At 42.2% G+C, this 12,500-nt stretch overlaps 1 protein-coding gene across 1 annotated transcript in view; it reads right to left on the bottom strand.

Annotated features, from left to right (window-relative positions):
- LOC123520751 (homeotic protein distal-less-like) overlaps positions 1 to 12,500 on the bottom strand; it is a 72,672-nt gene that overhangs the window by 52,083 nt on the left and 8,089 nt on the right. Inside the window, exon 2 of the mRNA XM_045283314.1 lies at positions 11,945 to 11,962. Coding sequence (XP_045139249.1) covers positions 11,945 to 11,962 — 18 coding nt within the window. The remainder of the gene's footprint in view (positions 1 to 11,944; positions 11,963 to 12,500) is intronic.

Genomic DNA, 12,500 nt, shown 5'->3' with positions numbered 1-12,500 from the left:
ACATCGTGGTGTGTTGCAGACATCTATATTTGTCCCTTCCTCGGGTCTCGATATGTTCTCAGTTCTTAAATATATTCGTACATGTTCATATAATATTAGCTATATAATTTCTGAGTCAAAGAAAAGTAATAATGTACTCTTACTAATATCTTTGTTGGTTTTTCCGTGGTGTCTTCTACTACTACTACTACTACTACTACTACTACTACTACTACTACTACTACTACTACTACTACTACTACTACTACTACTACTACTACTACTACTAATAATAATAATAATAATCATAATACTTCTACTACGATTACTACTACTACGACTTTTATTACTACTGCTACTGAATTCTAGTAGTAGTAGTAGTAGTAGTAGTAGTAGTAGTAGTAGTAGTAGTAGTAGTAGTAGTAGTAGTAGTAGTAGCAGTAGTAGTAGTAATAGAAATCCTAATCGAGAATCGTAATTTGCTCAAAAAATAAATAAAAAAAACAATAAAAGAGCACATTTTGTTCTGTTTTTTTGTGTCACCCACGGCCACAGTTTCCATTTCCTGAGTACCAATCTCATTACTATCACTTTATGATAAATAACAAACTCACCACTGTCTTGAAATATATCATGCAAAAATATCCCTCCTTCTTCTCCTGTACTCAATGCAATTTTAAAACGTATTCCCCATTATTGTATAGATTTCCACCGAGGCCCAGCAAGTAATGGCCTGGCTGGAACCAATATAGTACCCCACCAAAAGTATCAATTTCCTTCATATTTTTCACGGTAAAAAGAGTAATTCCCATTTTTGCATACATATTTTTTCCCCATTAAAGTACAAGTGATTCCAGCAATTGTTATTGTGCGTATTTTTTCTCCAGTTATGTTCAGGAAGTCCACAGTGCTTCCTGCATCCCGTGTACGATAAATGTATACGTGTTATCAGTTTCTTCTCCATGACAAAAATAGCTTGTTTGTCAATGGCTGAAGGTGACCGTCAGACTCCGTGGCGCTAGGGCAGGGCGGGGTGACAAACACACACACACACACACACACACACACACACACACACACACACACACACGGTCCTAGCAACAAGCAGATTTTCTTAGCACATAAAGCCTTTTCTGATATAAGAATCCTGTATTCCCACTCTCTCTCTCTCTCTCTCTCTCTCTCTCTCTCTCATGACAATCGCAGCACGGGGTCATTTTTTCTCATTTTTTTCTCGTCACCCTGGGAAGCACTTGAGATGAGAGCTTCGAGAGGAGAAGGACAGAGATAACACTAGATAACGCCAGAGAGAACCGAGGGACACCTTTGTCGATCCCCCCACACCTCTCAGCGCGACCTTCAAGATAGAGTCCGTCCCTTCCTCTGTCTGCCTGTCTGCCTGCCTGCTTGTTTGTTCATTTCACTGTCTGGTTGGTTTTCTGTCTTATTGTCTTCTTCTTTTCTTCCTCTTCTTAGGCTTAATAGTTGTTGTTGTTTTTTCTCTCTGGCCGCCTGTCTGTCTATCTGTCTGTCTCAGCAGATGAACAATGTCTTAGTGCATTCTATTTTCTATCTCATTTTCTTGATCATTGGTTCGTCCTTAATATTTTCATTTATTTATTACAAATTGTTCACTTTTTTTTTTCTACCTGATCATCTTGTTTTTCTATATATCATTATCTGTCTGCCTGTTTTTTATAAGCTGGTCTGTTTGAGAGAGAGAGAGAGAGAGAGAGAGAGAGAGAGAGAGAGAGAGAGATAGAGAGACTCATTGTTCTAAATAGTGCAAAGAAAGAAAGGTCAGGTATCAATACGAAAGAGAGAGAGAGAGAGAGAGAGAGAGAGAGAGAGAGAGAGAGAGAGAGAGAGAGAGAGAGAGAGAGAGAGAGAGAGAGAGAGGGGACATTTACTGATAATCAACTACAAAAGCCTTCATTCGTACATCATAACCTCTGCAAAGTTCATGTGAATTACTCTCCTATCATCATCAGCCTAGGCAGCTCCCTGTTGTAGTAGATAATCTTGCCTAAGTCTTGGTTTTACTTTGCATAACCTTTAAGGCTTCTTTAGCTTCTATTTTGTCTTTCTATTCCTTAAAGTTTCTTCATCCTTCTTATGTTCTTTACTAAGCATTTATTCAGAGGAGAGCAGTTAATTGATTGAGACCATCAAGTAACATAAAGAAAAATTCCCATTGTCCGTAGTAAGCAAGTCAGAATGGAGTAAATAAAAGATAATGGTAATGGTAACTAGAAATAACTTTTAACCTCACCACTTAATAAACCTCTTATATTATCTTGAATGTAATCAAATTGATGCCAAAGCACTGAAAAGATTAAGAAAACAGGCTTCCAATACATCCTTTCTTCTATTCTCTTCCTTCCTTTCTTACGTATAGCCACTGACTGAATTTGTTGATGCGCTCTTCTTCCCTCCACCCCTCCCTCCATCTCTCCCTACCTCCCACTCCCATGCCAGACATTGGGAGAGCTCGCCACTCACATCTATAATTCGAGTTTGGATTTGGTGTGACGGTGAAATTGTGACGAATGGCTTGTGTGTGACCGGGACAAGCAGGTGAGCGAGGTTGGAAGAATTCATTCCTGTAAGCAGCGGACGTCCGTGTGTGTGTGTGTGTGTGTGTGTGTGTGTGTGTGTGTGTGTGTGTGTGTGTGTGTGTGTGTGTGTGTGTGTGTGTGTGTGTGTGTGTGTGTGTGTGTGTGTGTGTGTGTTTTATATGTTTGTTTTTCTCCTACCTAGTTTTGACGTGTCTTATATTGTATTTTGTTTTGTTTTTGTACAGTTTTTGACCACTTGTTCATCACTAGTCATGGGATAAGATTGGACTGCAGTTGGTATTGAATTCTTCATATGGCAATTTCAACAATGTTATAGTGTGGGAGATATTTTTATGCGGTTACGATGCAGGCGTGGTCACTAAACTTGTAAAATTGAACTTATCTGTATGTGTGTGTGTGTGTGTGTGTGTGTGTGTGTGTGTGTGTGTGTGTGTGTGTGTGTGTGTGTGTGTGTGTGTGTGTGTGTGTGTGTGTATGTGTGTGTAACAGTGACCAATTCTCGTTTATTACCCTTCCAGTGAAAGATAAGGTTTCATACAGTTCCATCCATGCATTACACTATAACCTCACACCACACAGCACAAACTCTGGCTGAAGGGGACAATAACCTGGGTCTTGCATTTTGAAACCCTGCGAACTCTCATTAGGACTATTTTCACAGGGCTACAAAAGATAACCACTTTTGTTTCTATTAATCTTCCATCTCACTGACGTTGCAGAATCCTTGTTAAACTATCACTGTGATCAAGAAATAGACTTGGAAACCTCTATTAACTTTTGCTAGACCTATTATAACAAATGCTAATAACACTTGAAAACACATTAGTATAACACCAGTAATTAATTCGCTCATCAGTAAATATAAAGATCATGAGTAGGACGCAGACTATGACCTACTGAGAAGCAGACAAAGACATTACCAGTAGTCTAAATAACAACGTAAAGCTCTAAATTTACTATATGGTTTTGTAACAAAGGTAATTTTCTCGATAGCATGTATGGAGTAATCTTTTAATCTTTCCCCACCATCCATCAGTACCGCAGAAGTTGTTACCCTCTCGACCACCGCCAATGAAAGGTAGTTTTGTGAATGGTGGAAATCGATAACGTTCATGTACAAAGTATTATCATGACTGTTTGGTTTCAATTGGACAGGTTGGTCTTTTTGCGGTCTATACTATATAACACACACACACACACACACACACACACACACACACACACAGAGAGAGAGAGAGAGAGAGAGAGAGAGAATATCAGATACATAAAAAAAGAATAGACACAAACACACCCAGAAAGAAAGACAGAAACAGGAACACAGACAGACAAACAAACAGACAGACAGAAAGCAACAACAAAAACGACAATAATAACCTAAAAGAAGAACAACAGAAAAAAAAAAACACCTTTCCCAGCAGTTTTACACTTTGTCTTTCTGCCTCCACAAGTCTGGGGTGTATAATTCAACTTTTCCTTCGTCTCCTAGAAACAAGTGTGTACTGTATGCATTAGTAAGGAGCGCAGCACTCTTTACTTCTTAATGCCTGCCTCTGTTTTGTTCCCTGAGACAGTGTGGTAGTCGAGGGTGCTTTTTTTTTATTGTTTTCTCTTTAAATACTCAGCCGTGTCGTGTTGTGGAGAAAGTATACAGGGTGAAGAGAAAGTGTAGATGCTGTAGGGAAAGTGTATAGGTTGCAAAGAGTGTGTGTTGCTTCTCGGGAATAGTAGAGGTTGTGAGATAAGTTGGAGGATAAAAGAACGTGCTGTGTAGGTTGTAGTCAAAAAGTGCATAGGTAGCATATAACTTGTAGGAAATGTATAGGCTAGGTAAGGTCAGGTGCATTACTTACATAACTTGTAGAAAAAATAGAAATTGTGAGCGTTATAAGACAAAAAAAAAATGTATAGGTTACACTAATTGTAGAAAAAAATAGTATAAGCTGAATACATTGTGGAAGAAATGTATAAAATAGCCTTGAACTTAAAAAAAAGTATGGTTTGTATACGTCAGAGAAAAAAAAAGTAATTATTGGTTGTGCAGATATAGAAAAAGAAAATGTGTTGTAAGGTTTGCAGGATAAAAAAAAAAAAGTATATGTTTTACAGGTTGTAGAATGTGTACAATTTGTCGGAGACGTACCTGAGTTGTAGGACTGCATATAACTGCATTCTTACAACAATATACAGTGATTGTTACGGATCTTCATGTACTTACTCTCACTCACTCACTCTTAAGAAAGCAGTTATTTTCTTTATTTCTTCCTTCCTTCTGAATTCATAACTCTTGTTCTCTTTCCCTCTTACATTCCTCTCTTCCTGTCCTTTTCCCAATTACTTTCATACTGGCAGTTAATTTTTTTTTAATTTCTTCTTCCTCTCTGCATTCATAACCCTTGTTCTCTTTCCCTCTTACATTCCACTCTTCCTGTTCTTCTGTTCGTTTCCTCCATGGTTACTTCTAGTCTCTTGTCCTCACTCTCATTCACTCTCAAAACGTGTTATTTTCAGTATTTCTTCACTTTTTTTTGTTCCTTATATTGCCCTTGTTCTCTTTTACCCTTACATCACATTCTTCCTGTCTTTCTTTCCTTTCCTTCACCTGCCATTCTTTTTTTCTTTTTTGCATTTTATTTCCGTTTTTATTTCGTCTCTAATCCATGTCCTCTTTTATGCTTACATCGCTCCCTTCCTGTCCTCCTTCCTTTCTTTCATCTATACTCGTCTGAGCGCCTCCCCCCATCTTCCTCTCTTCCCCTTCCTCTCACTCGTCCTCTTCCTTCTCTTCCTTTCTTCCCTTCCTGTTCTCTTCCTCGCTCAGTTCTCTTGCCTCTCCTCTTCCTTTTCATATCAATCTTTTCCTTCCTTCTCTCTTCCTGTCACTTTCCTCTTCTCTTCCCTTCACAACTTCCATTACCACCTTTTCTTTTTGTTCTATTTTGATTTTGTTTCTTCCTCTTTCCTTCCATTTCTTCTCCTGTACTCGTTCTCTGCTTCCTCTTCTCCTTCACTTCCTATCCTCTTCCTCTTGTTTCATCTCCTTACTTCCCATCCTCATCCCGTATTCAGTCTTCCTGCAGGACGCTCGTTGCTAGAGACGAGTATAGGAGTCTTCACGCCCTGTGCACACCCACGCCCACTTATCACCTCTGCTCCTCCTCACGCCACCCTTTGCAAATCAAGACCACTCCGGCACCTCAACCCCGCCGCTCATTTCGCCTCACGCCATGTAAACTAATGGTAAAAGGAAGGAAAACAACAAAAACCAAGGAAAACAAGAAAAATCCTAGGTTTTCCTTGTCCCCCTCATCCACTTTTTTCCTTTTTCCCCTTCCCCTCACACGCACTTTCTGCCAGCCATCCCCGAACGCCCACATCTCCGGAGCGCCGCCCACCGTGAGGGGAGAGCAAGGGTGACCACTCAGGCTCGGCTAAATGCGCCAGCGGAGCGTTACCATTGCGTGTATAGGAAGTTGCAAATATATATTAACTAACCACAACCAACAAGGGTGATGGCGGCGGTGGCGGTGGTGGTGATGGTGGTGGTGGTGGTGGTATTAGAAGGTCATGGTGGTGGCTTTGGTGGTGATGGTGGTGGTGGTGAGGGATGCAGGTGCTAGCATTGACGGTACATTAAATTCGATATTATTTTTCGATTATAAATATAAATGTTTTTTTTTTCTAATGAACTTACATCTAGAAAGAGAACTTGATTCGAATAAAAAGCGAATGTTTAGCTGACGTGTTCAAAAATAGTCTCACTTTTAACTGCTATTATCTTCCACTCCTAAGTGAAGTATATCTACCTTGAAGTATTATGTCAGATACTGCTAATACCGACCGGAACACCATCATTTGAGCTCATTTACTTGACGATATAAAAATACAGGGCTCTCTCTATTCACCCTCCTTTCATTTACATGTTTATTCCTTCATAAACATTTACACCTTAAATTACTATACGTTATTACTACAAGTATTCATTCACTCACTTCAGCCGTAACTCACACATATACGGCTCATGAGATGTATCGTTTTCTAATAGCCTTTTTTTTTTTCTCGTTTCCAAAGATAATGTCCTCACAAACTCAGCCAAGGCATTGTTGTGACGAGCACGGCACATTTGACGCGGATGGCAATATTCATATGATTCAAAGTGATGACAAATGGTGAGAAGAGTTGATCTGATTTCATATTTCGTCATTATATTCTCTCTCTCTCTCTCTCTCTCTCTCTCTCTCTCTCTCTCTCTCTCTCTCTCTCTCTCTCTCTCTCTCTCTCTCTCTCTCTCTAGCATTATTCTTTATCTACCACTACCACTACCATTACCACCATCGACACCAACAGCACAATCACAACCACCACTATCACAAACACTACTACACTTTACACTTGCATCACTACTCTTATTAATTAATGCTCAACCAGAACAAAGACAGTAGCAGTGATAGTGTAAGTAGTAGTAGTAGTAGTAGTAGTAGTAGTAGTAGTAGTAGTAGTAGTAGTAGTAGTAGTAGTAGTAGTAGTAGTAGTAGTAGTAGTAGTAGTAGTAGAAGCATTACCGCAGTAGCGACAGCAAGTAGCAGAAGGAAGAATGACAGCAGCACAGGTAAAGGCCCACAGATACACTAATAAAAATAGAAGGGGCGCGTGTAGGTGGAGCAGTGAGAGTGAGGGCGAGGGAGAACAGGTCTTAGAGGCAGGGGGCGCAGGGGTGAGGGTGGGCTGGGCGGCTTAATTCAGGGTAATTAAGGATAATGGAAATATATTTATGGGAGAGAAGGGAGGAGGGAAGTCAGGGCTAGTGAGGAATGATGTAAAGCGGTCGATATTATTTAGAGAGAGAGAGAGAGAGAGAGAGAGAGCCGCGACCTGACCCACACCCCATGGGCCACTCTGCTACAGGGAGGAGCAGAGAGTGAAGCACTTGCACTTACCTCTCACCTTCTCGCCCTCCAGAGACGCCACGTCCCACACAGGGAATACACCACCAGACCGACGGATCAGCCATGGTTTGGCTACCGTTGCCGTGTTGCTGCTGAGGCAAAGTATGCTGCCTGGCTCCGCTACAAGAGGAACCCGACTCGGCGCAACAAGGACTTGCATAGGGCTGCATGCAGGAGGATGGTGGTAACCAGCAAGTGGGCCTTAAAAAAGTGGGAGGAAAGCCTGCGCCGGAAACTGTGTGGCACTGGCGTAGGAAACAAAACTTGGTGGTCCCTTGTTAAGGACAAACAGGAACTGGCCACCAAGAATCCATCCCTCCCTCAGCAAGCAGGACGGTACTGTCGCCACCAGCAGTAAGGAGAGGGCACAGTTGCTGGCTTCCTTGTTTGCTGGAAAAATGAAGGTGGGGAATCCACAGCAGCCACCGCCTCAGCTGGTCCAGCAATGTGAGAAGACTGTCACCATGGTGGAGGTGACGCATCAGCAGGTGAAGCGATTATTGCGGGGGCTGGACACACAGAAAGCTACCGGCCCTGATGACATCAGCCCGCACCTGCTGAAGCGATGCTCCCAGGAACTGGCTGCCCCTCTCACCCAAGTCTTCACAACTTGTGTACGGGAAAACGTCTGGCCTTCAGTGTGGAAGGAGGCTCGAGTAGTTCCCGTACACAAAAAAAGCTCCAGGACGGACCCAAAAAACTACAGACCCATATCCCTGTTGTCAGTGGTGGGTAAAGTGTTTGAGAGGGTCGTGGCAGAGGTGGTGTGTAGCCATCTCAAGGACAATGCCCTCCTCTCAGACCAACAGTTTGGGTTCAGACCTGGAAGGTCAACCTCCGACCTAATGATGCTTCTCACCAGGCAGTGGCAGGACGCCCTCGACGACGGCAAGGACACTATAGTGGTTGCTTTGGACATAGCTGGAGCTTTTGATAAAGTATGGCACAACGGATTACTGGAAAAGCTTCGTGCTAAAGGCATCCAGGGTGGCTTGCTACGACTCCTGGGAAATTACCTGCAGGACAGAAGCCTCAAGGTGGTTGTCAACGGGCAAACATCTGAGTCCCTGCCTGTGGAGGCATCAGTGCCACAGGGTTCAATTCTTGGCCCACTCCTGTGGAATATCTACGTGGATGATCTTCTCCAGCTACTGCCAGGAGTCAAGGCCTATGCTGATGACTGCACCCTCTCCTATACCTATCCACGCCAGGACAGTGGGCGGGCTGCTGAGGCCATCAATCAGCAGCTACGAGTGATAGAGGAGTGGGGTGCTCGCTGGCAAGTGACATTCGCGCCGGAGAAGACACAGGCAATGGTTGTCTCTCGGTCCCCAGCCGCCATGGCAGCAATGGCAGGAAAGTTGTCTTTTGGCGCTGCTGCTCTCCCACTCCAAGATGACGTCAAGATACTTGGAGTGGAGGTGGATCGAGGGCTGAGGTTTGACAGCCATGTCAAATCCATTGCCAAGAAAGCCTCTCACAGGATCTCCGCTCTCAGAAGGATCGCCAGTTTCCTCGACAGGAAGGGAGACTGCTGCTGTACAAGGCACAGGTGCGGCCCCACCTTGAGTACGCAGCTCTCTCCTGGATGTCCTGTGCCGCCACACACAGAAGGAGACTGGACAGCATCCAACGCCGCGCCATACGGCTAGTAGATGCTGCAATACCACCTCACCCAGAGCCTGAGCGTCCTCTTGATTCACTGGAACACCGCAGAGATGTGGCGGCGATCGTAGTGTTCCATAAGGCACAGGTGCAAAGAGTGCCACATCTGGCAGGGCTGCGTCATCCTCTGAGAGTCACCGCACGGAGCACGAGAACGGTGCTCAATGGTGGTGACGCCGTAGAGGTGCCGCGATCCCACGGGTGTCAGCATCAACGCACCTTCGCAGGACGCGTCTCCAGGATGTGGAACTTGTTCACGGCCGCGGTGCCTCACGTCCAGGAGATGAACACACACAGTGTCAAACTGATGGCACATAAGTGGAGACAGACACTGCCAACTCCTCTGACACTCTTTGTGACGTGACACTCAGTGTAGTGCAGTGCGTGAATAGTGCTAGTGAAGTGAAAAGAACAGTGCTCCATCTTGTATATTATCTATTTTTAAGTCTTGTAAATATTGTAGAGAAATAGATTGTAGTACCCTTAGAATAGGTAGCACACGACAGTGCGCCTTTGGGTACATGTTCTTCTGTATAAATTATGTTTAAATAAAAAAAAAAAAAAAAAAAGAGAGAGAGAGAGAGAGAGAGAGAGAGAGAGAGAGAGAGAGAGAGAGAGAAATGACAATAGTGGACAAAATTGAGCTTTTAAAATACAATTCCTATCAGTTTAGCAATATTGTTTCCATTACTATCTTATCCCTAACCTCTCTCTCTCTCTCTCTCTCTCTCTCTCTCTCTCTCTCTCTCTTTAGTTAAGAGTGTGGGAACATACTCCTCCCTACAACCACTCTCTCCTTCCTCTTCGCACTTCCCTCCCGGCCGCTCTTCCCTCCCTGCACGCTTCCCACCCTCCCTTCCACGTCCGCTGGCAGATTACTGAACTGTGTGGCTCCTGACAAAATTTACATGTGCAAGAGGTGGTGGGTTGCATGATAATGGCCTGTATCTACTTTAACTTCCCCCAGTCAAATCTATCTACTACTGCTACTATCGTCTATTTGTTCTACTGCTACTATAGTGCTACTACTAATACTATTACCGTTACTACTACAGCTACTACTCTTGCTTCTGCAACTATGACTCTGTGTGTAGTGTGTGTCTGTGTAACTTTGTGTTCTTTATATTTTTTCATTGTTAGGTCAGTGGAAAGCTTGAAACAATTAGTGGCTGAATCCTGTCGTTTATTGTTGCTCGTAGATTTTTTTTTTTCTGACTGTAGTAAATGGAGAGTTGTGTGTTATTTTGAATTTATTAATTAGAAAGATAATCAAAGTTCACTCTGGGTTTGAAAAAAAAAATCATACGGCATTATAATTATGTCATCTTAGGTTAAACAATTAGTTATAAATAAAAAAAAACTACAATTTCTAGATTTTTTTCCTAATACGAATTCTTTTTTGTGTTAGATATTCGTTCTAATGGTTCAAAGAATTTGTTGCAGTGCTTCTAGAGACTATGACTATATCCTCGCGTCTTCAATAATACAAACCGTTCACTACATCCTTTCATAATACTGCATCGTATACTATAGCTAAATCTAAAGTGAAAACAGACAAAATTTGGCACGTGAATAAGGCTGTAAGTGACTGGAACAAATTTAAAGAGAACGTGATAAGTGGACAGACCGCACACAGCACCAGGCGGAGCTATTAGAAGAGCTTCGTGATGAGGTTAGATAAATTTATGGATAATGAACACAAATAATATATTCAAAGCGTTTAGAAGCCGCCTTGTATACATCAACTAACTCTTTGCAGTCTCCTTACATTCTGAAGATTTAATCAACTAATCTTTATTGCATGAGAGAGAAAGACGCATAAATAAACAATACCTTAGTAAACAAAAATATTTCAGTTCTTCATCCTCTAGTCATCAAGAATCATCTACATTAGTGTGCAGTTAGAAAGTCTTATTCACGTATTCGCTCATTCATCTGTCTATCTTTCTATCCATGTACTTATGTATACTTTCCTATCCATTTATCGATTCTTTTCTTTTTGTGTGTTAAGAGACTGATCAACAACACACACACAAAAAAAAAAAGGGAAAAAATGCCCGTTTAAATTCCAGTTCCTCAAAAATGTCAAAGGAATATAAAGCTGGCTAATCAATTTCCTGTTAAAGACTACATTAGGGAGGGAGGGAGGGAGGGAAGGACAGGCAATGGCTCATCGATAACCCTAATTAAGGACTCGCAGTAAGGACGATTGCCAATACGTAGCGACAAGGCCACTCGCTCTAATAGGCGTAATAAGCGGAGGTTTAAAGCCTAATGACAGCCGAGGGGGAACTCAAGTCTCTATGTTTAGTGTATTTTGTAAGGAAGGGGAAAAATTTGTCTTGTATTTGTGCCCGAATATTAAAGGTGTCTCTCTTGGTCCAGGGAACTCTGGGTGAATCACTAAATAATGACATGGAAGTAATAGAAAGAACGAGAGAGAGAGAGAGAGAGAGAGAGAGAGAGAGAGAGAGAGAGAGAGAGAGAGAGAGAGAGAGAGAGAGAGAGAGAGAGAGAGAGAGAGAGAGAGAGAGAGAGAGATGAAATGACTGATAGCCATACAAAATGCACATTATTTCCTTTATGGAGTGATTGCATAAGACATAAAAATAATAAGTCTGTACAGCAATGTTGCACACACACACACACACACACACACACACACACACACACACACACACACACACACACACACACAACCCATCACCAAAGCCACGATAGATGGAGAGAAAACATAGAAAAAGATACAACACAACAACAAAAGGTAGATATACTCACAGTGTTTGTACCACGCATCTGCAACGAGTAAGAAGAAGATATGAGTCAATGCTACACAGTAATAACTCACAAACAACATTATAATACCTCTCAACAATAATAAGAATACAAAAAAGAAGAAACACACATAACTTTTCTACTCCTTGCCACCTAAGCATGAAAACCACGGGATATAGATGTGAAATAAGAGAACATTAAGTCTATCAAGGGAGCAAAGGGTGATGGTGGTGGTGAGGGGGTGATAATACCAGTAACTCCTGCTTTCCTCCCACCTCGCGCCCGCCACAACAAAGCAAGCAGGAATACACGAAGGGAACCAACCACTCACTCACTCACTCACTCGCCAGCATTTCGTCCCGTACAGAAGCCACGAGTTTCAGGAATAAAAGAGAGTATGATGGGTAATTTTTGTCGTTGTTACTGTTGGTGGTAATGATAGTGATAGTGATGCTAAAGATGATGACAGTTACATGAAGCTATGAGGATTACAAGCGGAAAGACGTACAGTTAATATATTGATTTGATTGGAGATTTTGTTCATTTTCTTTTTTCACCT

The sequence above is a fragment of the Portunus trituberculatus genome, chromosome 47 (assembly GCF_017591435.1).
Source record: "Portunus trituberculatus isolate SZX2019 chromosome 47, ASM1759143v1, whole genome shotgun sequence".
Lineage (NCBI taxonomy): Eukaryota > Metazoa > Arthropoda > Malacostraca > Decapoda > Portunidae > Portunus > Portunus trituberculatus.
The sequence above is the reverse complement of the archived record's forward strand: the minus strand, read 5'-3'. Positions and strand labels throughout refer to the sequence as shown.